The sequence below is a fragment of the Amblyomma mixtum genome, chromosome 6 (genome assembly GCF_055824585.1).
Source record: "Amblyomma mixtum isolate Tamu chromosome 6, ASM5582458v1, whole genome shotgun sequence".
In the NCBI taxonomy this organism is placed as follows: Eukaryota; Metazoa; Arthropoda; class Arachnida; order Ixodida; family Ixodidae; genus Amblyomma; species Amblyomma mixtum.
In genome coordinates this window covers 41747016-41773171 of record NC_143017.1, presented here as the reverse complement: position 1 = coordinate 41773171, position 26156 = coordinate 41747016, and the positions used below count along the sequence as shown (strand labels likewise).

General features: G+C 47.6%; 1 protein-coding gene across 1 annotated transcript in view; it reads left to right on the top strand.

The window, feature by feature from the left end:
• Nucleotides 1-6929: 6929 nt before the first annotated feature.
• LOC149338825 (uncharacterized) overlaps nucleotides 6930-26156 on the top strand; it is a 58676-nt gene continuing 39449 nt past the window's right edge. The window contains exon 1 of the mRNA XM_089550809.1: nucleotides 6930-7103. Within this exon, the coding sequence (XP_089406935.1) occupies nucleotides 6930-7103 (174 nt within the window). The remainder of the gene's footprint in view (nucleotides 7104-26156) is intronic.

Below are 26156 nucleotides of genomic sequence, written 5' to 3'. Positions count from 1 at the left end.
AGCGGACGCATTGCGGCGCTTAGCTACATACATCTGACTGTAACGCCACTTTTGATGCAATTAGCGGGAAAGCTGGGAACTACACTTAATCCCTGCAGTTGGCACACTTCCTCATCTAGCCAGCGTAGCCGCATCTAGCGCAGTTTTGGCACTCGTATGAAAGGATTTCATTCGTTTCTGGCATGGCAGCAATATCACAAGAGGTGTGGACTCATGCACTCAAGGCGGGCGCGTGCTGGGCGGCGTCGAAGTGGCAAACTTTTAATTACTCTGCTCTGAAATAAATTAACGCCTTTTCAAATCTAGCCTTTCCACCAAAAGATTGTTTGGTGTCGCACAGTGTGTACGGCGAAGGAGTTATAGAAGCGCTTGAACTAAATTACTTGCAGGCGTTAGCGATGTGCTCAAGGAAAGGGTTGTTGTCGTCGCCTAGTGTAGTCATACCATAGTCCAGTGTGTGAAGACCGCTCAGTGTTCCAGTGCAAAGTTTATTTTCGTATTTTGCAGCTAGGTATATATTTACACGATAAACATTTCGCAGTTCCAGGTCCGTCCTCGCTTTCGGGGCTGACTGTTACCACGCAGGAAAACAGGGCAATCCTTCGTTGGAACCCTCCTGTCGAGGTTGGATACGAGGGAATTGAAGTCACTTGGAACTGTGACGGTAACGAAACTGTAAACCACGTCACCAGGTTCCGCACTGACCTTTTGTTTGGTAACACCAGGAAGGAAATAATGACAGGTGAGGTTTTGGATCATTTTCTTTTTCCGGCCAACCATTGAAGTGTGTGTGCTTCTTAGCATGATAATGAGTTCCTTGCAATGGCACAAGCCCAGGTTGTGAGCAAGAGTACCGTGGCTAACTTGTTTTTCTTCTTTACCAGCTGGGGTCTTTGTCAAGTGTTTCGGCCCAGACACCCAGCAGCATACCAGAGTGAAGAGCATGTACGGTTAAAAAAATTGGTGGGCACACTGTAGCACTGGAGATCAAACCCCGTATCTCGAAACATGAGGATGGTGCTGCCATGCATTTAAGAGCTTATAACGCAATGCGGTTAGCGAGATGGCTGGTGAAGCTCCGCGTCTCGTTTTTCACCGGCAGTAATGCCGAGAGTTTGTCGCCCGGCTAGTCGGAGCAAGATCACGCGAGCGAAACACATGCAGAGAAGATCTGGGTAAAAGTGCCTTCTGTAGAGAGGCCTCCCCTTTGTATTCTTCGCAACAGATTTTAAGATATAATGTGAACGAAGTCGTAAGCGAATACAACTGCTTAGGGGCAGGTAACAAGACGAGATAGAGACCACGGGAGTGAAACTGTCAGGCGGATATTAACGGCGTGCAGAGCATTTAGCAAGTGTTCTTACATTGCGAATGGCAGTTTCCCAGTATACCTGGAGAGGATAACATGCAGGGTGTTTCGCGTTACTTGAGGCACAGAATAAAAAAAAGGGAGCACCACAGCGTTTTGAAATAAACGACGTATTCATTCCTTTCAGGTGGCGTACCTTACACTATTTATTTAGAGTTGCTGCATAAGCATTTAGAGTTGCACGTCTGTTTTCTTTCCCTTCGCCCTTCGCGCCTCTGTTGGCTGAACGCGCTCACATAGTTGTAAAGCATCCATACATTGCGGACAAGCAAACTCCTTTCCATCGATTCGCACTATGTACCCTTGCTGACAGTTCATTCCTAAACCTACTGCCCTCGTGCTTTGGGGCATTTTATTTCGTTCCAGTGCATGCTCACTGAAAACGAAGTTCTTGTATCCATAACACGCAATTTTATCTCATTGGTTCGTCGATTATAACAAAGAAAACGCTTTTAATTTGTGGCGTTTGCAACAGATAACGTAACTCACTGAGATAGCCCTCGGTGCAGCCGACACTTTGCCATCAAGGTGTGTGATTCAATGCACCACTAATCTTCCTTCAATAAAGCAAGTTCGGGAGCCAGAATCAAACGGATTGAGCCTGCACTCGCTCTAACCACTGCACCAAGGCCGCCTCCTGCATGCCAAAGTTGCGGCTTTCCCTGATAATTTGAATGATTTAGGGAGCAATATTGCGTACCTTCGCCCAAATCTAGGTACTATACAGTAACTCTATATTTACTGGGGAAACTGGGCGTTAACAACTGGGCAGCTAAGATATTTAAATACTTATACAGAAAGAGCGTTCACTCACAATGGCCGAAAATAACTATGGAACTAGCCAGTAGATATTCAAGACGCAAGGGCGGAAAAAAGCGCATTAAACAGCAGGCAAAAAACGTGGAAGGTAGAAACTCAATGAATTCAACGAAAAAGAAGCACAGTGCGGAACTATATCGATACTAGAAAAGGCAGATCAGTAAGGAATTGTTTTCCGGTAACTCAGTTTTACGGTAGATCAGTGTATCTTAGAGCGCGCAGCTAAAAAAAGAAATTTAACTGCGGAGATGACAGATGTGCTGTGTGTGGTAAATCTGTAGAAACTACTGAATACCTCATACTCGAATGCGATGTTATCCGTCCCGATGCCGATGCGGGTACTGTTACTCTCCCGGAAGCCCTACGGGTTTAGGGATAATAATGGTCAGGTAAATATACCTGCGGCGGAAGTTAGCAAAACGCGATTAAAAGATTGGTGGCTCAAAACCAGAGAGGTAACGTATGGTTACAAGTGCAGGACTGAAAACGTATCTAAAGAACATGGAAATTTTAAGACCAATTTGCAGCATAGTTCAACAAACAAAGAAACGAGCACGGTGGCAGCAGCCACCACCCCGTTCGAAGGGGACGCTGCTGTTTTCCACATCCGTCCATCCGTACATACATACATACATACATACATACATACATACATACATACATACATACATACATACATACATACGTACATACATACATACATACATACATACATACATACATACATACATACATACATACATACATACATACATACATACGTACGTACGTACGTACGTACGTACGTACGTACGTACATACATACATACATACATACATACATACATACATACATACATACATACATACATACATACATACATACATACATACATACATACATACATACATACATACATACGTACGTACGTACGTACGTACGTACGTACATACATACATACATACATACATACATACATACATACACATAAACATATTCTTTATTTCAATATCAATCCGTCCGTCCAAACGTCCTTCCGTCCGTTCGTCCGTCGCGTCCATCAAATTCGGCTTAATTCGTTAATAAGCTAAGTTTCGATATTGATGGTCGATATTGATTATATAATAGAGTGTTTTTCTGCAAGTTCTAGAGGAAGTTAAAAAAATTTGGCAGTGGATTAGCTCTGGTTCAGCCTGGATATACAAGCGAAAAGCTTCAGTTATGTTTGGTTTGACGTCATGGCTGTCGCAGTTCGTGCACAATGCACTGGGAGCACCGCGATAACGGTGGAGGCGTTCGGCCGTCCACACACTGCCTGTACGGAGGCGGAGGAGGAGACGGAAATCGGCACGGTTAAAGCTGCCCGCAGGGATGCGGAGAGAAGGGTTCCCGGCTGCGACACGGGCAACACGCGGCTGCAACGAGAGGTCAAACGGCAGGAAGGAGAGGGGTGCGAAGTAGTAGGGGCGGTGAGAAGGCGGCGCACATGCGCTGCAGCGCGGGGCTGCGTCGCCACCTGCGCTGCGCGTGACGTCACTCGGTCGCGGCATACGGCTCACGCGAAGCTCGGCTCCGACCCTCGTAGTGCAGGTTTTCGCTTCAAAATAATCGATCCAGTTTTTTGTACCAACGCATCCCATAAGTGATGCTTTTCTTCCAGGTTTTAAGGAGAAACTTCGTTAAAACATTAAGTTGAGCTAGTTGGTAATGGCTTGAAGGAATCATATTCTTAGCGGTAAGAAACAGACACAACACCAAGAGACACACACACAGGACAACCGCTAGACTTAAACTATCTTTACTGGACACTTGTACGACATAAATATGTATCACTGAGCTCAGTGATACATATTTATGTCGTACAAGTGTCCAGTAAAGATAGTTGAAGTCTAGCGGTTGTCCTGTGTGTGTGTCTCTTGGTGTTGTGTCTGTTTCTCAGTGATACATATTTATGTCGTACAAGTGTCCAGTAAAGATAGTTGAAGTCTAGCGGTTGTCCTGTGTGTGTGTCTCTTGGTGTTGTGTCTGTTTCTTACCGCTAAGAATATGATTCCTTTAAGGAGAGCACGAGATGTATGAGAAACCTTATGTGGCCTTGCACACTACCGCGTTGTATCGGCCCCAAATGAGCTATGAATGAACGAAGCTTGTCCGCTCACCAAGTGGAAGGGATGGGCCGACGCCGCTGTCAGCATTGCCTTCAAAGTGCGTGAGCGTATACATCCGTAACATGGAAAGTCGTTGCTTGATTTGCGTTATGTGAATAGCCGGTCACCGAGAGGCCATTCAGAGGGAGCTTTATTTAGTTTATACGCAGAAAAAAATAACAAGGCAAAGCAGTCAAGTCGTGCAGTTCGAGGTAGCCCTCATTATGTTGTATCCGTGTGTTAACCATTGAAATCAGCCACGGCCACTACATTTCCCAAGGTCACAGTGTACATCTCTTTCTTTCAAAACACGGTCTGGAGCGCTGCAGTATCATAGCGCATGGGCTCAGACACGTGAACTTTTTTCACATTTCGCGGAATTTCTTTAAAAGCCTCAAAAAAACACGCATGTTAACATACACGCGCACACAAAAAAAAATAGGATCGGTTGTTTCTGAACCGCCTCCACAACTTAGCAAAACGCACTTGCCACTAAATTGAGCATTTTCAGTTTAGATAGTTGCCCAATGTCACACTGTTGTTTCGCACCTGAGCTATTGCATACTTTTTTAGGTAGCGAGTGACCTTATACATCTTAAGTTGTACCGTGCAAAGCTTTAGCAAACAAGGCTGCATTATCAGCCAAGAAATAAATAAAAATAAATGTGTACTGTGGACCACTACATGACGGCAAATCAGACGGGGATGGTTTCACGTATGGGCGATTTACATCTGATTTGCCATCATGTAGTGTGCCACATCATATCTCGGTTGATACTGCAGATCAGATGTGGGTGGTTTCTCGTGTGTGCGATTTGCCGCTGCCGTGGCTCAGTGGTTATCGTGCTCGGCTACTGACCCGAAAGAGGCGCGTTCGATCCCGGCCGCGGCGGTCGAATTTCGATGGAGGTTAAATTCCAGAGGCCCGTGTAATGTGCGATGTAAGTGCACATTAAAGAACATCAGGTGGTTTAAATTTCCGAAGCCCTTCACAACGGGGTCTCTCATAGCCTCAGTCGCTTTGGAACGTTACAGCCTACTAACCATACCAAAGTATGTCCGATTTCCCGCTTTTTTAAAATAGTTCACTTAATCACATAAAACACCATATAGAACAGATTTAACCTGGCCTATTCTGCCTGTGGGGCAGAAATGTTGAAGCTAACGGAGAGGCCTGAACTTGTAGTCAGAACACAGCGTGTTATGTAATGCAAGTGATAGGTGTAGCTTTAAGAGACAAGGAGTGCGCAAGGTGGTTTAGGGAACACACGCGAGCAAATAACATCCTAAAAAATCAACAAAATATGGGATGGGCAAGGCATGTAATGCTAAAGCAAAATAACTTATTGTTGCTCAGGGGTGGCAAAGGGGTGGCAGAGAGTATGGCTGGTGGTATAGATTGGGAAGCTCGCTGGAATAAGGCGGCCACATTTGGCACAGGAGAGGGTTAATTGTGGAAATAGGAGAGAGGCGTTTATCCGGCAGTGGGCATGTTTTAAGCCCATGGTAATGATGGTTTGTGTCGCAACTTAATCACTGAGCGCAACTAAGCATTTCGCCAACATAAAAGTGACTTGAAAGCATGAAGGCATAACGAATAGAAAAAAAAAAGATTAGTTGCCGGAGGTAAAAATGCTGAACTCAGCGCAGTGAGTACAGCTTCCCTACACCCGGATCGACGAGTACACCGGCAGAAGCATTGACGAGCTGCATGCGACGTTCCGTCAGATACTTGTTGGCGAGACCAGTCGAGCTCGAAGTTGCAAACTCGTATATGGGCCCATAGTGGCAGTTTAAACACCATTCCTCAACTCAGGAGGTTTGAACAAACTGCAGTGACCATGCGCTGTACTTGTGGTGGAACAAGAGGAGATCATTGTGTTTGTCCCAGAGAAACCAGAAGCCTTGATTCGTGGTCTTAGAGCTGGTCTCGTTTGCCCCAACCGCTTGCATTGAGCGCTTTACGAGCGCCCCGATTGAAATTGCTTCAGCGCGCATTACTGCTCGAAAATATTCCACTACATTTGCAGGTTTACCTGCCGACGAGGAACGTTGTGAGTTCAACGTCTCAACGTATGCGGTCCGAAACCAAAGAAGATATTACAGCTTACCTGTGCGAGCCACTCCGGAAAGTGCTGTACCTGCCATCACACAGCGGTGACAACTTACTGCGGTCATTGCTCGCAGCGCACTTGTTTGGCTTTGAAGTTTCATTTCAAATAAAGAAATTTGTGCCATTTCCAGCTTTTCTTCATTGAAAGCTGATCTCTTAAAGTATTAGTACATATTGAATGCGTTCTCGCTAATTCTGCTCGTTACTGATACAAAACGTAACAAAATAAACTCGAAACTGGTGCTTATTTGTTTATTTTTCTAAAGCGGATCTTGCATCCAGTATTTCTAGCGCCAGCACTGTTTCCTTTGACAGGATCTGAATACTGTGTGCTAGTTTTCTGTACTATTGTGAGGGGAAATGTCCCCCAAGCAGATTAGAGCGTCCTCCTAGGTGAGGCCCCGGAGGATCCAGAAAAACTGTCCCAGACCGAGCACGTCAGTGGAAAGAACCAAAATGGTTCTAATTAAAAATAAACCAGACACTACTAAGTAGAGAACCATGCGGCCGATGGTAAAGGAGTGGTCCCGGCGGGGGAATCCGCTGTCCGTCGCCAGAGAAGAGGTGGGGCCAAGCACCACCGCAGGCCTCATCTCGCAGCGGCTGGAAATCGGGCGCAAAGCTCTCGCAGCAGTGGCCTCAATGACGCACAAAAGGGAGGAGACGGCCGCCCAGGTACGTACATCCGAGCACGGCCAGAGAAGCACTTTCTCATGGCAGCAGGCCCCAACCACGGGACGGCAGGCATGAACCATCTGCAGGGGCGGCAGGATCCCCGGACGAGCATTACCTGGCTGTGTCCAGCACAGCGCCCACTCTACCAGGCAGCTAGAGTCAGGCGGGAGACAGCAGGCCCCAGGTTGCGCTGAACCGGGCGAAGGCGGCTTCCCCAGGCCTGGTCGCACGGGTTCTGTTGGGTTTGGGATGCCCCCCCCCCCCTCTGCCTGTGTGGATTAAGGCAGCTCGCGCTCCCCTCCTGCCTAAGTGGATTAAGGCAGCGACCTGCCAGGACCGTGGGACCACGATGGCAGCGGCGAAAGTCAAAGACCGCCGAAGGCCGAAGATGCGGCGACGATGGCGGCGTTCCGTGGCCGAGTCGACCCTCGGGTCAACGAACAGAGTGGTGGTGTGCTGAGTGAAAGACAGCAGTGTTTAATTACTGAGCCTCTACCCTCTCCCATCAACCGAGCTGCGAGGGAGCGGGACAGTCAGCACCGCCCAGCCGTGGGTGGTACCCCCGGAGTCCAAGTCTGCTCATGCTATTGGACGTCATCCTTCGAACTATATTCCCCAGACAGGGATCTGGGGAATCCGTGGGTTATTTAACGGGAAGTTGTGAGACTTGAGAGCACTCCTGCTGAGTCCTGAAGAAGTTTTCCCCTTACACTGAGAGACCCTCTCAGTTACGCTTTTTTGTAAATAATGTAAATATTCCTGCATAAAGTTCTCCTTTTCCTTGTTATCTACTCGTAACCCCGACTCCCGCCTTCCTCGTCCCTTCTCCGGCCCGACTACGCTCACCCGATCCTAATAACTGGTAGCAGCGGTGGGATGGAAGCTACGTCTCAACAGTTGAATTGCTTGAGATGCCCAAGTCAAGTCACCGGCTCCAACGGACCCCGGCAGCTACGTTATTGACGGCATCAGCTACGCTTCCGAAGACCGAGAAATGGACGCGTCAGGTCACCGGCTCCAACGGACCCCGGCAGCTACGGGACTGACGGCGTCAGCTGTATCTCGGCAGGGTGAGTGCCCGATGTTTGCCATTCGTTTCGCCAGACCGCACTAGCACAGGCAGATGTTAGTAGTGGGATTTTGGATTTCTGGGAAATGAAAATTTGGCAGTTTTGTGTTTTGTTCGCTTCAAGCTGAGGCTTGTGTTTTAGTGGGAATTAGCGGCACGAGGTGCGTTCCGCGATGGAGAAGTTCAAGGTAGAGGACCTCCTTGAAATTTTGGAAGAACTGGGCATTTCAGTGGACCCCACTAAAACGAGAGAGGCGATTTTGGATGTGATACGGGCGGAGGAGGTGACAGTCGAGGAGGCAGAGGAGACGTGGGAGACAATTGCAGAGCGAAAATCGGAGCGAGAAACGCGAAGGCTTCTCCAGGAGAGAGAGAAGCGAGAGGAGGAGGAAAAGCGAAAACTCCGTGAGGAAAACGAGAACAGAGAACTGCTTCAGCAGCAGGAACGGCGAAGGCTCCGAGAGGAGCAAGAAAGAGAATGGCAGGAGCAGTGTCGCAAGAGACGCGCTGAACTCGACGAACTGCGTAAACAAGAGCAGCAGGAGATAGTGCGTAAGACTCAGTTTCTCAGATGGCGAAGGGCCCGAGATCGTCTGAGGAGTTACCGAAGAGGCGAGAGCTTCAGGACGTTCCTCGAAAATTTTGAGCAGGTATGCACAGAAGAGGAGCTCGATCAGGGCGAATGGTCGATGATGTTGGTGATCGTTCTCCCTAGTGACGTCGGCGCCGTATTAGCGCGGCTGTCCGATGAGGATGCCGACGACTGCGCTAAAGCGAAAAGTGCCCTCTTTCGTTTCTTCGCATTCGTGTAGAGGCCGACTCAGATCGTAGTGATGGCAGCGGGCAGCGCTCCCATCAGTGCGTCAGCGACCAACAAACGAACCCCGCTTGGTCAGCTACGCACAAAATAGTTGCTCAGAAGAGCAGTGACAGGGCAGGGTCCAGCCCGGAAAGAACTGCCAGTTCGGCAGCGACAGTGGCAGGAAATGTCGATTTAAAGGCAGGAGCTCCGTTTCAGAAAGTCTACAGTGAGGTTTTGAGTCAGCGCAATGACGAAACCAGAGAAGGTCCTTCGCTGGTGCAGCCAGCGAACAGTGGCAGTCAGGACGTTGAGGCGATGATCTGCGGCACCGAGCGTGGCGGTGCGTCACCTGACAGCAACTTTGAAGCGCCAGGCAAGAGCGCAGCATTAGCTTTAAACAGCGATGCCACACGGATGGTTGCTGCGACCCAGAAAGGTGAAGGCGCGCCGCCCAAATACGGACCGCAGGAGTGCGAACCTTTGTGTTCAGCAGAGGTCACGGGGGCGAGCGATTGTGCAAGTGAGCCTTCGCCCGTCACTCTGAGCAAAGCGCCAGTGGCTTTGCTGCGCGAAAAAAAGGGCGAAAACGATGAGCCTTTGAAAAGTGATGAGTCGACTAAAGCGAGGGCCGGCAGCTTAGCACCTGTTGGCCGCGCGCGAGCTTTTGACAGGCAGCGAAGGTTAACAGGCGAGGTTTCCGGAAGACGGCCACGCGTGAAGACAGCTGATCGGAACACCTCTGCGAGAAAGCAAAAAGCGCGGGTCAAGCTTCTGCATTTGAAGAGGCCGCGTAATTTCTCGAAATTGCCCCCGCGGCGCTCAATAGTTCGCAGGCGTTGCAGAAAAACCCGGCCGACTAATCATGCGCAGTCTAGATGCAAACCACCTGCTCCATCGAGAGACCGCAGAAGGGATTATAAGGCATGTGACGCGGGCTGCGTGCTAGGGAGAAGGGTTCAAGGCCACTGCACAAAAGAGCGCCACAGGGGAACCGCGAGTAAGAGGGGAAAGCGCCGCTCTAGCACAGGCGGAACTAATCAGCCCCGCCGGTTTTTGGGAACCTTAGCTGGTAGGCCGGCCGCCCGACCGCGACCCCGCAGGGCGCGGCTGAAGAACAGGAAGCAGTGGATTCCTTGAGTCACATGACGGTTTCCAGGTGCATTCCAGCACTAGGCACTTTTGTATTTACTGTTTGCTTTTCTTCATTTAATCAACTGTAGAAAGAAAAATGAAAGCAAACCAACTTTTGAGCTTTTGTACCTGAGTGAATTTTGTACTTTTCGTTAGCTTTCATTGTTGTAATGTTACCTTGAATACTCTTGTTTTACGTAACCTTTGTATAGCGCAGTTCACTGCAGCGCGAACGATTTCCTTTGTGAGCTGTAATCTCACCCGCGCTATTATCTATGTTTTGTTATTTGACGGCATCACTTCGTTGAGATTTGATGCGAATGGCCGTGCAGCAGGCACTTGTATATAGGTTTAGCTGCGCTGCGAATTGTGAGAGTGCCCGCTGAGGCACGAAGGTACAGCGAAGTAATTCATGGGCGAATGTGGCATAGTCCCTCGCGTGGGCGCTACGAGATTACTTCGAGATTTAACCTTGTCAGTTTTGTTTTGTGGTTTCGCACGCAGACTTTTCCTGCGCTGATTTTGAGCTGCTAGTGTCCGCTGACACTCAAGCATGAACGAGACCATTCTTGGCCGTTGTAGCTTAGGCAGATGGCATGAGCTCCCAGAGAGGCTACCCTTTTAGCCGAATTGAGTTTTGCAGAACGTTATTGCTTCGACAGCGTTTGTTCTGCGGTTTTGCAAGTAGGGTTACCTACAATATTTGTTACACGCTAGTGTTCGCTGGCGCAGAGGCGCGAGCGAATCCTCTCCTGGACATTGTAGCATACGTAGCTCATGTGAGCTCCTAGAGGCGCTGCTTTGTGTGGCCGTATGAAGTTGTGCAGTATGCCACTTCTGCAAGTTTGTTGTGCAAGTTTCGCACATTTATTTTATGTCTGCTGCCATGCAGAACGAAAGGAAGACGACATGGGCAATTGTCGTACTTGAGAATAGGGAATAGCTTAGGGGCAAAATTGAAAGCCTCTGTCTGACCTCTCGGCTGATTCCTGCCTGCCCGGGTGACATCGAGAATCGTTTCAATTTGTCCGACCGATTCTAGACCAATTCTAAATTTCCCTCCGTTTTTTTTAAGTGTCATGCATTATGACAACACTTTGAAGAGGTCCACCACCTGAACCATGCATCGGCTACGCACTTCGTGTTCGTTTAGGAAAATTTTGCTTCATTTAAGATTTTACTTAGAGGGATGGCTAGGCATAAGCAGTTTTGCTTTGGTTTTGGTCTGGCGGGGCGAGTGGGCTACAGACGGCACTTGCTTTTGTTGTGTGTGGCTTGGCGTTTGTGGTTCCGTTTGACTCGCCTTCCAGAGAAATTTCGAGAGCTGGACATCGACAGCCGATGAAGAGAGGCCTGGAGAAGTGCGGAACGAGAGCCCCTTCTTGCACGTCCTGTCAGCCGAGCTGCGTGGGAGCGGCTCATCTTCCCGACGCATTGTCTGGTGGCGGGGGTGCTGTTGGGTTTGGGATGCCCCCGCCCCCCCCCCCCTCTGCCTGTGTGGATTAAGGCAGCTCGCGCTCCCCTCCTGTCTAAGTGGATTAAGGCAGCGACCTTCCAGGACCGTGGGACCACGATGGCAGCGGCGAAAGTCAAAGACCGCCGAAGGCCGAAGATGCGGCGACGATGGCGGCGTTCCGTGGCCGAGTCGACCCTCGGGTCAACGAACAGAGTGGTGGTGTGCTGAGTGAAAGACAGCAGTGTTTAATTACTGAGCCTCTACCCTCTCCCATCAACCGAGCTGCGAGGGAGCGGGACAGCCAGCACCGCCCAGCCGTGGGTGGTACCCCCGGAGTCCACGTCTGCTCATGCTATTGGACGTCATCCTTCGAACTATATTCCGCAGACAGGGTTCTGGGGAATCCGTGGGTTATTTAACGGGAAGTTGTGAGACTTGAGAGCACTCCTGTTGAGTCCTGAAGAAGTTTTCTCCTTACACTGAGAGACCCTCTCAGTTACGCTTTTTTGTAAATAATGTAAATATTCCTGCATAAAGTTCTCCTTTTCCTTGTTATCTACTCGTAACCCCGTCTCCCGCCTTCCTCGTCCCTTCTCCGGCCCGACTGCGCTCAACAGATCCTAATAGTCCAGAGAAGCCGTTCAGCCGATACTTTGCCTGTTCGTAGCCCGAGCTGGTCTGCTCGCGTCGTTCGAGACGCCCCGTGTCTAGCTTCTTTTTTTTCTTCTCTTTGCCGAGCAAGCGTCAGGCCGCTGCTAGTGCTGCAGGGCGCTGGTGGCATCACAACCATATTCGTTAAAACCGATTTCTTCTTATCATAGGGGCATTAATTTAGGCTGTCTTATAGGCTGCCTCGGTCGGAAGAAGACATGAGGAATCGTATGAAACAAAAACAATAACACGCAAAAGTTCGATGAAACAACACTGTGTTGTATAGGAATGGACAAACACTACACCAAAAAGAAGCAAGGTGCTCAGTGAGGGTGCTTTCGACTAACTGTATATATCATTTTAATCATTAAACCGCAACGGAGAAGTAGTAACTGTGGAAATGCCCGTACGGCGGCTCACGTAGGTAATCAACAAGGTTCCATTCAATTTCTTTTATTTTTGATGCTTGTTCCGATTTTCCTTTTATTCTATATAGGACTCGCTAAATTTACTACAAAATACCTTCAAAGGGTATCGTGTTTGTGCGATTCAAAGAAGATATTTTTTTTTCTTCAGAAGTGCTGCAGTGAATGATTCAGGCTTTGTAAAGTAAGTGAAAGATTTGATGCGCTTTTTTTCCCTTCCATTGCGTTTTTGTACCGTGTACTATTCACAGTTGGTGGCTTACATTTGTATTCAGACGCATAAGAGACAAAATGCGACGCGCTTTCTCAATAAAACGTTTGTTATAATTATTTTCATCAGCAGCCAAGTTGGGTAGACTCAGGAAAAGTCGCTGCCTCTACTTATCCCACCACGTAACCGAAGCTGCGCCAGCTGCAGGCATCTTTTCCCCACAAACTTTCGAATTTCACTCGCCCACTTGATTTTGTGCTGCCCACAGTGACATCTGTATTTTCTTGGAACCCACTCCGCTACCCTCAGGAACCATCGCTCGTGTTCCATTCGTATAGTCGTGCCCATTTTCTTTTTTAGTCGTTTCAGCTTAGATAAGTACCCGTGTCCCTGACCATTCAGCTTGCTCCCTGGATCTTAAATTTGCACCGTTTTCTTTATTTCCACAGTTTACTGCGTTATCGCCAATTTAAATTAAATTTTTTTTAGTAACATGCAAGTTGGTTCCGCTTACATCAATACTGGTAAATTGCAGGCATTATACATTCTGCACTTGAAGAATATTCTAAGCTGCTAATAATCACGTCAGGGAACCTCCATTGTGCACTCCAACACATTCTTATTCGTTTAGCTCTATGAATTGCATCATCCTGGTCTGCCGTAACTACCTCCCGTAAGTAGATGACAAATTGCCTTAGCACTCTCAATCCTTCCTGCCTATCGAAAAATACTTTTCCCTTCAGAGACAGTTGAACAGTACTTTAGTTTTCATCATACACCCATTTTGCTCTAACACTCTTAATTTTGTTAAGTTACATTCGTGTTTGTAATCTTCTGAACCAGTGTGGCACTTCCACAGATTTGTTGTAGTTCTGCCACATTTTTTTCCTCCATCGAGTCCCATTTTTTGTCCTTGTCTGGTTGCTCTTGTAAACGCTACTGCCATTTACAGTATGCAACAGCAGACTGGTATGGCTCAGTGCGTGCATTAAAGCAAATCATCATTCCAAGCACTTTGCTAGAAAATGAGCGAACTTAATGGAATACGAATTGCACTTAGGGTTGATATGCTTCCACAGCTGAGTCGCAGCTACGTAAGCACATACAGGCAGTCTTCGCACCGGCTTCATATTCTTCACAGACAGCCACCCTGAAAGAAGCGTGCAGGAAGCGATTTCTCGTCCTAATATAATTAAAGTTTGTTAGCTAACTGCGTGATGCGAGTGAGGCGCACCTTACTAATGAAATCAGTCGAGGTTCTCGAGCGCTATTTTAACTTGCCCGCTTGGGTTTAAGAGCAGTATCTGTAAATGTCCCATTCACATATTAGAAGCCTGTTGCAGAAGATTTTCTTTCACATCGAATGCTGTTTTAAGAGCCCTCTCAGTCGAAAAAATTGAGAGAACTATCTCAATATTGATAGGAAAGGATTTGTATTTTTGTCATAATGACAGAGTGTTTTGATGTTTTGTAGTATTTTTTAAACTCTATTACTGTAGTTTTGCTGCCGTACATTTATATAGTCTGTACTTCTGCAGCCCCTTTCTGTAGGGACTCAAAATTCTGTTCTTCCTACCAAAATTTCTTTTGTTTTTTTAAGTTCCAGGTCAGAAACATTACAAGAAATCCCCTATGACTACAGAAATTTTTCTCGTGTTTTTCGGTTTGGCTTCGAGTATCCTGCCACGCGTAGCCGACGACAAGCATAAAGTGCGCGACAGAGTTAACGAGCAGCAGGTGGTGGGAGCCAAGGCCAGCCTCAAGATTATGACAAGACCGTGGTTATGACTTACATTGGCTGCGGTGACAGTAGTTCATCGTCACGGGTTAGCACCACCGGTGGGGGTGGGCGCCTGGCGCTGACGCTGCCTGCGCAGGCGCTTTTACGCAGTCTTCCGAGGGCAAGCTTTATCGGTCATTACCGTTAGTTTCGTACAGTTGCTTGGCTTCAGTTCGCCTGAGGGAACACAGGCGCCTTCCAAGGCTGGGCGGCTAGAAGGGCAGGCGTGAGAAGTATAGCGCACTCCCCTTGAGCAGAGTGGTCTCCTTGCGGGGGCAGAATAGTGCAAAATACAGCCGTCTCTTATGGGGCGCCGTCATTGCTCTGGCAGGGAGCTGGTGCATGATTGGAAGTTTCATGTCCCTGTCTGGGCGCTTTGGTTAAGCTCGCAGCGTATGTTGCTCCTGCAGGCCCGCTATTTTCCTGAAGAAAAACTGTAAAAATTTAGGATGAAAGTCATAAGTGCTCACGCAAAAAGTTACGACGACAGATATATGCGGGATGCATTACTATTTGCGCTCGGTGCGGCTTTCGCAAAATCTCCACGAATTGAAGTATTGTCACGTTGGTATTAAGCGGCTGAGGGTCAACAGCGGCGTAGCCCAGGACGTGCGCTCCAAGAACACTTCAACACGCACACTTCCTCCTCTTCTTGATTGGCGCTTTCGTCTGCACGAGCGCTGGCGTCATCAGCCCCCCTCCTCCGAAGGCATCAACCCGATGCCGCCACGAACGCAGGAGTGGTCTCGAGAAGAGTTAGTGCGCCCTTTCGTAGTAGGGCTTCAGGCGAACCACGTGGATCACCCTGGGGCGGGGGTGGCGTCGATATTGTTGAGTCTCGTGATGGACCACTTCATAATTCAGGGCTCCAAGGCGTCGCACAATTCGGTAAGGACCGAAAAGGGGCGCAAGAGCTTTCACACTTAGGCTGCGTCGTCGGATTGGGGACCAAACCCAGACAAGATCACCAGGAAGGTATTCAACAAGCCGCCTCCGTAGGCTCTGCGCTGCGCGTCCTGGCCCTGTTGGTCCTGAATGCGAAGCCGGGCGAGTTGGCGGGCAGCTTCGGCGCGTTCTAAGAAGGATGCAATGTCGTCATTTGGGTGGTCGTCGTCGTGAGGCAGCATGGCATCGAGTGCTGTCGTCACCTGACCGCGATAAATGCGGCAAAACGGCGTCATGTTGGTAGTTTCTGGTACTGCTGTATTATACGCGAACGTAACATAGGGCAGGACGTCGTCAAAGGTCTTAAGTTCCAAGTCCACGTACATGGAAAGCATGTCTGCAAGCGTCTTGTTTACAGGTTTCGTCAGTCCGTTAGTTTGGGGATGATAAGAAGTCGTCCTACGGTGACTGGTGTGATTTAAAACTAGAATATGGTGCAGGAGCTCAGAGGAGAAGGCAGCCCCTCTGTCCGTGGTCAAAACATGTGGAGCACCATGACGTAAGATGATATGATGCACAAAGAACTCGGCTACTTCGAGGGCGACGCTACTCGGAAGGGATAGAATAAAACGGCGTGTGAGTGCGGCGTAGCTGAGACTCCGGGGCTGAGGCTGCACAGGACCGCGAACATGTAGTGGTGTACAAGTACCTACAGCTTGTTGCACCTCCTCACCGACGATGTTAGTAAGTGTGCTAACCTGAGACTGTTCCTTGACCGGAAAGAGCTTCGCTAGTTCTTCCCTCCAGATGCATCGAATAATCTCACGTAGAGATTTTTCCGAATTCACCGTGACGTCCTCCACAGTGGCGTGAGCATCGATGCTGTTGTACGGTCGTACTGCCGGGCCCTCATGTCTTGAGTCTATTCGATGGTGCTCGCCTTCTTTACGAAGTCAGCTACAGTCGCTGGAGGACTTCGAACCAGGCCGGCGAACAGCTGCTCTGTAACCCCTTTCATCAGGAAGCTCACCTTCCTCACCTCCGACACGCTTGGGTCCGCACATCGGAAGAGTCTTTTCATTTCCTCAAGATACACTGTCACACTCTCGTTGTGAGTTGATTTCGGGCCTTTAAAAGCAGGTCAACGTTCTCCTTTCGCAACGTGTTGTCCTTGAAGACTTGGAGGAACTCTATTTTGAACGTACCCCACGTTCGAAGGCCAGATTCATTGTTTAGAAACCATGTCCTCGCGTAGTCTTCAAGGGTGAAGTAAACAAGCCGCATCTTACAGTGAGCGCTCCAACCATTGTAGATGGCCACTCGGTCATACTAGTCCACCCAGTCTTCGGTGTCCTCGTGTGGTTGACCGTGGAAATTGGCTGGCTCTCGCTGGTGATGGAGAAGGACCGGCGGGACTGTAGCTGGAGGATTCATTGTTTTACCTCTTGCCCTCCGTGAAGAATGCGAAACAGGGAGCAGTCTAAATTCGGGAGGTAAGCCCTGCAATCGGCGACTGCCCTGGGGGACTGGCGTGTCTACCTTTGGTATTTGTCCGGGGCTTGAATAGCGGCTTGAAGGGGGCGTACGGTGCATTAACGATGCACCCAGCACCTCCACCAGGTGTAATGTTTGTAGTAAGCGCCCGAGGCTCAACAGCGGCGTAGCCCAGGACTTGGTTGGTTGGTTGGCCTCAAATAAAATAGCACATACCCACTACGTGGAAGTGGCCAAGACACAGGCGGTGAACTGCTGTAAGAGGAGCATTTATCGAGGAAAGGTAGTATTAATAGGGTTTAGGCTGAACCGGGACTACCAGAACACTTCAACATACACACACACTTCCTCCTCTTCTTGATTGGCGCTTTCGTCTGCACGAGCGCTGGCGTCAATGCAGCTGAAATTGGTGTTTTTCTTTCTACAAATGACAGTGATTCATGAACTACTTATACTAAGGGGATTCTTTTGGTAGACAAAGCACGGTAATGTGCACATAAGAGTCTGCGTAAGCCGGACTGGCATATCTCTCCCCGTGAATGACTTAGCGATGGTGATTGTCCTCTGTTTGCAATTCCGGCCCCAAACTTGTCTCCAAAAAAAAGTGTCCCTTCTTTTTGCATCATATAGCCAAGTTTTCTTAGTTGGCGCGTGGAATGTAGAATAAAACAGGCAAAATTCCGTAGGTAAATTTTGTGTGCAAGACTTGCTGAAGGAAATTACACGGTTTTATTGAGTCTGCATTCATTACTATAAAAAGCATTAATGAGAAAGAATTAGATGGCCCATTGGCAGACAACCCAGCGTCACCCAAATAGTGGCAGTGTTACAAAAATCGCGACTGGTCGAAGCGGTGTGACATCATCAAAGGCGGGAAAATGCATGTTCACCAGTAACAGTAAGCGCTAGTAATTACAATTGCACCAAGTGCAAAATAACTGAGTAGAATTAGAATAGAATTGCCATAGAACCTCAACACTGACATTACTTGCGCGTAAGTTCCCTAAGTGCTCCATAACAGTAAGCACTAGTAATTACAATTGCACAAACTGCAAAATAACTGAGTAGAATTAGAACAGAATTGCCATAGAACCTCAACACTTTGACATTACTTGCACGTAAGTTCCCTAAGTGCTCCAGGTAATTTTCCAACTGCTACTCGGTAACATAAGAAGCTGTACTAGCTTTTGTTACCTTGTTTTCGTACTGCTATCAGGGTAAATAAATGAACTCTTTATCGCCAGCGGTTTCAATACATGACGTCAATGTGACGAATAGATAAATACGTGCTCTTCCCGTCCCCAACCACCGTCTTTAAAATTCAAGCTGGGCACCAAGAAAACTCTGCACTCCTCTGCACGTGCTCGTCTCTCCCCACATAAACAAGCATACTGTTCACAGTGTATGTTAGATTTGGTTTTCTTTTCTTCTATAGTTTGGCAGCGGCTGCGCATTTTAGCGATAGCTACACTACGCCAGCAGATTCGCGAAGTCAGCGTGGCTGCGCGCTGAACCGTTGCACCACCGCTCCGCCAGTTGTGTGCATGCGCGGAGTGACGTCATAGCCTGCAGCTGGTGTGCGCGCCGCGAGCGTACATTACGCTAGCATTTCAAGCCTTCAGCGTGGCGGCGCCGTGGCTTGTCACCTGGTGCGCAGCTGCTGCCGGTGGTGCGGCGTGCCGACGAAACCGAGTGGGGGAGGAGTGGAGAGGGGGAGAGAGTGAATCCACTTCTAGGGACGAAGATGAAGAAGGGACGCGCAGCAAAGCGGAGCGGTGAAAGGCTTTGCAATTTGACTAAGGAAGGGTCACTCCACGTTTAACCAGATCTAAACCACAGCCAATTTTTGTTGTACACAATTTCACTGACCTAAAATTTTGTGCCCTTCTCCTCATCTCTTGAACTTAACCTACTAGCCCTGCGATTAACACGAGACTACGATGAACCGGATGTAAGTGTGCCAGTTTATTTTGCCCAGTGCCGCCTGCGATGAATCGAGACGCACGTAACCCTGCCGTCGCAAAACGACGCAGGCAAAAGCGGCGAAGGACACTGCGTACCATAGTGGGCCACCGCAATAAGTGAAAGCAAAATTTCCTTCCTGCGGTTAGAGCAGTAGCGATAAGCGCCTTCGCCGAATGCTACTTGATTATCACCATGCAAGGCCAAACTGTTTCGTTCGAAAAAGAGAACAGGGATGACGCGGAGCGATGTGGCAAAGAGAAATAACTGGAAGCAGCCAAATGTCTCGCACGAATACTTCCGAAGTCGCTCGTGCATGAACAACGGCTAGAAACCAATCGCCACTCGCACTGGAGCCTATTTAGGCCAGCTATTTCATTGGGTTTAAAATGCGCGCGCGGATTAAACGAAACAGGAGCGCGGCAAGACAGCATGGCGCCGAACTTATCTCCTGCTTAAAAAAATGTCACGTGACAGCCCCTCTTCTAAATTTTCTTTCGTTTATATAACGGAACGTAAACAATTTTTAACAGCCAATAGCATTAACTCGTGTCTCCTTCCCGTTGTTTCCGGAGTTCCGCAATGGAACGTCCTTGGGACTTTATTTTTATTAATCTTCATTATTCATCTAGCTAAACACTTTACCTAAGCCATCACTTATTTGAGCTGTGTTCTTTCCCGCGAAATAAAAACCCACGCCGACGCTCACGCAATTCAAACTGATATTAACGTTACCTGTTCCTGGTGCCAGGAACCGCAAATGACGCTTAACGTAAAGAAATGATAATTCATGAACATATCCTGAACGACTAGCAATTTACTACCTTCCATCGGAACAATATCGCTCTCGAATCTGTCACGACATTCAAGTACCTGGGCAGTCATATCGCTTCTAACTTCAGCTGGAAAACTCTTGTCGAATAGATCGTCCGCAAAGCTAACCGCATGCTAGGATACATAAAACGCAACTTTCATTCGGCCCCTGCTGACACTGAGCTTCTCTTCCACAAAACACTTTTTCACTCTCAACTCGAGTATGTATCGTGAATTTGGGACCCAAGTATCAATGATTTCATTAATTGGATAGAAATGATTGAGAACAATGCTGCTCGCTTCATCTACTCCATCTGTCATCAGAGTTCCTTCATATCTGCACTGAAATCTTACCTAAACCTCTTACCACTTCCACCCGGTCGTAAGTTCGCACGGCTACCTCCATTTTAATTGATTTTTACCAGTATATTTTGAGCGATGAATTGCTGATTCCACCTGAATATGCGTCAACAGGCTTAGATCACACTCACAAAGTTGGCACATTTACATGTATTACTAAAACATTCTCTTATTATTTCATTCCCTTCACGTAATTAGACCGGAATAGCCTTCCGTTCTCTGGCTGAATGACCACCCTAGTTTATTATTTCAGTCGGCCGCACGCAATGTATAGTATCCTAGCAATGTTAATTACCCTGTGCATAGAATCATTTTCTTTCTCTCTTTCATACGTACTTTTGCCAGTCTGTTTACTCTGACAATTGACCACGCAACAAAATTCCGTATTAGACTGATCATGCACCCTCCCTCTACGTAATGCATGCTTACGCGCGCTTAAGAGTATTACCTATATACACCCTCATTGTCTGTACTTCTGATGTTAAATTTTTGCTGCGTTTCTATATATTGTCCTATTTAACCCACTCTCCTCTGTAATGTTCTTACATTAAGGGTATCAATAAGTAAATAAATATATAAACAGTTGAACTTCTACTAAAGGCAACACAGCCAGCCATGGCAACGAAATCGATAGGTTTGGCATTAAAAAACGGGAACAGAGCACAGTGGCTCGTGGAAAAATCGCAAGCTGATAACATCCTAGTCAAAATCAAGAAGAAACAGGCAACGACAGGGCATGTAACGCAGTGGCAAGATAATCCATTATGGGTAAAGGTAACGGTTGTGTTTCTGAGAGAAGGCAAGTGCACCAGGAGGCGGAAGAAAGTTACGTAGGCGGATGAGAGTAGGACAAGGGGGCCGCTGTCACAGTGCGTGGACATTTTGACAAAGGCCACTGTACAACAGACGTCGAAGTCAGGCTGATTATTGTGACGACTTTATGCCAAAGTTAACTGATAAGCTCATCCCACAGGGGTCGGAGAGGACTTTAATGGAAATCGCAAAGACATCAGGCCAGGCGAAGCGCTCATTGGGCCTAGTGCCGGAAACATAGAGGTGCTATACAGCCAAACAGGTTTGACGAAGAAGCACCAGATTCCGTAGAAGCTGCGTCTCTTCAACCGATAACGAGGTATTTTAAGAGCATGCAGTGAGCTTCTTTGAGGGGCTCTAAGCTAATGAAAAAGCAGATGAAGCGGCCCGTAAGGGCCATCAACAACGGAGATACATTCGAACTTTTTTCACGAAATCTGATGCGTCCCAAATGGCTAAAAGTTTTGCTTCCAAAGAAACGTATCGGCTTTGGAGTTTGCCGACACATCAGTACCAATTTCTTCACTCAATCGACCCACATCTTAGATCAAGACTCTCACCCAGTAATCCTCGACATCTGGAAACACTTTATCATCGACTTCGTCTGAATGCTGCATATACAAACGGCTTGCGATACCGTTTTGGACAAGTGGACAGTCCGCATTGTGACCACTGTGCCTCTATAGAAACTGTGGAACATATCTTGCTTGAGTGCCCTGCGTATGCTAACGAGCGTGCGTACTATGAACATTGCATGCAGAAGCTCTGCCCAGTGCCCCTAACAATGGACAAAGTTTTAGGTCCTTTAGCCTGCCTTAGGCAACAGAGACTTGCAATGAACTTTCTATTTACATATTTAAAAGTCATTGGACATCTCGATAAGCTTTAAATTCCCTTGCACGTTACCTTCATGCATTCTTCATGCAGTGAACTTCGTCAGCCCATTTGTCAGACTCCATCATTCCATCATTCCATCACTCCATCATTCCATAGGTTACATCAATACTCGGCATTGCATCCTTAGTACCCATTTCATGGCCGCATTTTGTCTTCGTTTTTTCTTTACCTCTTCCACACTGGCTCCCTCTGTCTTTATCTCCCAAATTCCCCTCCCTACGCAGAGTAGCATGCCAGCGATTTTGAAACGCTGGCTAAATTCTTTGTATTTCATCAGTCTCTCTCTCTCTAAGCTAGTAATTGCGAAATGCTCAGCTATAAATATTTAGCAGGACTCACTGAGGGCATCGAGGTACGGATGGTGCAGTCCGAGAGCTATGTGATTAGAATATTGGCCATGTATTAACGTTGTTATTGATGAACTTTTAGTGAAATGAGAGAATTGTACCATGCACATAGATAAGCCAAGGAAAGCAGTGCAGAGCTGGAAAAAACTTGAGGGTCTCTGTGCCTTTTCCTGTGGAGAGCGAAGGCTCTCTACTGTGCGTGGTCTACCGGTCCAAATCTCCTAAATGGCTCCGCTCTCCGGATCGACCTCGTAAAATATAGCAACTGTAAGTTTGAAAAGTACCTTTTCGCATCACGGAGTAGCAGGAGTTACATTCACGGAGATTGGTCGTGAGTACACCGCAGCAGGGCTTGTTGCACCAATGCCTATTTGGATTACATCACCTAACAGGCATCCCTTTTTACCTTGAAACAAGCGTGGTTGCGGAAAGGGTGGTAAGGACAACGAAGAACTATCTGGAGAGATCAGAAGACCCTCTGCTTGCTTGTACTTAACTACAGTACGAGGTCTGAACACAAATGCTTGAGGCTTGCTTATATCTTGACTGGAGTTTTGCGCGCGCATTTCGCATTGCTTCTAGGAAAGCTGAACACGCTGTTCATTGCGAAAGTTGCACCTACAAAGAAGTAAAGCAATAACCGAAACGAGTAAAGGAAGGCAATAACCGACAGACCTTGTCGGGCCGTCCGTCATAAAGTTCGTTCCGCAGCTTCCGGTTTTATTAAGCAGCTACGGCGGGTGCAGAACTTTACTAGGATGGATGCTGGAACACGGCGGATGCCTTTACAAGTCCATGGCTTATCTCCTGTCCTCAGCGGCCACTTGCGGCGGAGAGCGTTCATGTATGGAAGACGATAAGCGTTAAAAAACTTCCCTCGGAAGCGATTTCTTCGTGTAAGAAATTTCTTTCTCGGGTTAAAACTTCAGTCGAGAGCGCCCTGAACACTGGGATCCAAGCGCAATCCGCTGAGTCCGCCCCTAGCTTAGAGAGGGTTTTCTTTACTGCGCATCACTGGCCAATTTAAAACAGATTACTGATTATTCGATGTCACACATGAACATTCGGCTATGAATTCAATATTTTTGCATTTTATTTTTTTCGGCGTTCTGCTGCAGTGCTAGGCATATTTTTTCCTCAAAATTCGTTTTGTTCTCTTGCAATAAACGTATTTGCGTCGCTTCTGACTCTCCTAAGGCCTTATCGGCCAAAAGCCGACTGCTCTGCGTACTTTTATCGTCTAACTGAATGCGCGAAATAGAATATATTTAACATATCTCCATTTTCTAGGGCGGTTAAAGAGAGCAGTGACCAGTGTCACCTTGCACATAGGCGGCTTACTTATCTTGGCTGCTGCCTCGGGCACGTGTTGTCGCAGTCTGAGTTTTGGTGCTGGCATGCTGCTGGAGCCTCCGTAGTCTTGGCACACTCCTGCGAGCGGAAAGAAGAGCACATTTTCCCTCTGAAAAAATAATGCGTGCAGCTTGCGTGGCATTTCTTCTGCTCCTTCTAAACACGCTAGGTAAGCTCTTGCCTCTCAAAGTTTTGCCCGGCTTATTGTGCGCTGTACTTTTTTGCGCTGGGTGGCGGACAATTTAAGTGCACGTTATTGCGATGCAGTTTTAGAGGAGGGTGGTCCGATTTTCAGATATTTGATTTTAAAAGGAGGTGACAGTGGTTTATCGAGGAAAAATTACTCGTTGAAAGGCAAAGTCCGTTGAACTCCAACCACACTGTTTTACACTTGTCCTTTAATTTTTCTGCCTTCTTTGAGTATTTTCATATTTCCGCCAAAATTTCTCCTAGTGAAAAATATTCGAGCTTCATTTCTACGTGCAGTGGCAGGTCCTTTTCGCTTTGCACATGAATCAGCTCGAGATTATAATCAATTCGCCGTACGAAAGCACAGACTGATACAGAGTTTCTTAGCAAAACTTTTACCTCGAAGCCGTCGCAATTACTCTAGAAACGACGCATTTCCATTTAGGGTAAGATTCAAATTTGTTTTTGTACGCATGCTTACGCTCGACGGTCAGTAAAGCAACGCACTGAATTTTCCATTTACGCCGTACAGGGTCCACTCACCAGGAAAGGGACTTCAACTGCCATCATGTGGATCGTCATGGGGCTGCTGCTTCGAATCGTGAGATTTGTGGTGAGATGTGCTGTTGGGATAACTGCATATTCCCGTGCAGTCTTAGAAGGTTGCTTGGTTGGTTTATGGAGTTTAACGTCCCAAAGCGACTAAGGCTATGAGAGACGCCGTAGTGGAGGGCTCCGGAAATTTCGACCACCTGGGGTTCTTTAACGTGCACTGACATCGCACAGTACACGGGCCTCGAATTTCTCCTCCAAAGAAATTCAACCGCCGCGGCCGGGATCAAACCCGCGTCTTTCGGGACAGCAGCCGAGCACCACAGCCACTGAGCCACCGCGTCGGCTTAATCTTAGAAGGGGATAAAATGAATTTGCCTCCATGCACTGTGTGTTTCTCCTGTTTTAAAACCAGATAGTATTGTGATCAGATCGGTCAGCGGTGCTTGACATTTAGTGTAACGGACACCAGCAAGAAAGTAGTGACATAATTTTCCCGTCCCCATTAATTTACTTTGCGAAAGAGATTGCTTTCTAGCTGCGTAACATGACAAACCCGTAAGAAAACTTGTCCTGCACGAAGATTGCAAGTACATGGCTGGTCAGCCCCTTAGTCAGGCTACCTGATTAGTTCGCATTAATTGAACAATATAGTTCTTGCAAGCCGGCATTCAAACCGGTTGCATTGGTCGAAGGTATAGACCACCTGCACGGTATTATTCAGGCCGTCCTGCTGTGAGGCTGGCAGCATTATTGGGGCGTACAAGCTCTGCAGAGCGATTCCGGCAGTTTTACTGACAGACCCCTCTGCTGAGTAAGAAGAAGCTCATAATCACGCAACAAGCCTGAAAAGCATTTGGAATTCTTATGAAACACTTCTAGCTGTGCCTTTCGCTTGATACTCTTTGCTTTGCTACACAAGTGCGTTCTTTTCACTGCTCCGTAGTTTCCTTCGTCAGCACAACAAAAAACTGCGCACTGAAAACAATCTTGAAATTGATACCTGCCACTGATGTTCCATTCCCTGAACAAGTATTCCTTCAAATAGACCCAAACCTCTCTAACGCCCTGGTCATCTACAGGGGTATGAATAACCGAGAAACTTTGGAAAAAAAAGACACTATCCAGGTTACTAAGATTTTCTGGAATATTCCCACTTCAGGAACGTTCCATGCTTGAATTCAGTGAAAGAGGAATAATTATCTGTACAGAATATCACTGCCTTGTGCGCAAGCAAAAACAAAAGACTCCTGCGATTCTCTGGATTCCTAAATGATTCTCACGTGATGCGGGCGATGGCACGCAGAACCGTTCGACCTAGATTACCAATGGGACTTGCCTTAGGTAGCAGCGACCATTGATAGGATAAGTATCATGGGGGATTTCAACGCCCGTACTGCGACGCACGTGCTGTAATGATTGCCGCAGTAGAGGGGTTCGGAGCTCGCCAATAGTGCGCGCAAAAGCTGGAAAAGTAAACAAAAAAGAGACAGCGTCCTATAAGTTGTTCTCCTAACATAGGCGTGATATTTGAAAGGTATACATTAATGTGCAATTTTGGACTCTGTATCGTCATGGCCATAGATCCAACCCGCCCCATCTCTGTTTGTGATTATTTTGCTCGGGGTGAGCTATTTCGGAGAGCATAGTGGGTGGTAAAGACAGATAACTTCCCTTTGAACCGGGTGATTGGATCTTCATGCAGGAAATGATAACAACATAACTTACTTAAGCGGAAAAATGTTCTCGATCGAACGACGGATGGAGTCAACAGTCTTCATAAATTATTGAAAGCAGGAAGGCTGCTTTGCTGCAGCACCTGACAAGCAGCCGCCCAACGAAGATTGGTAAAGAAGGCCCTAA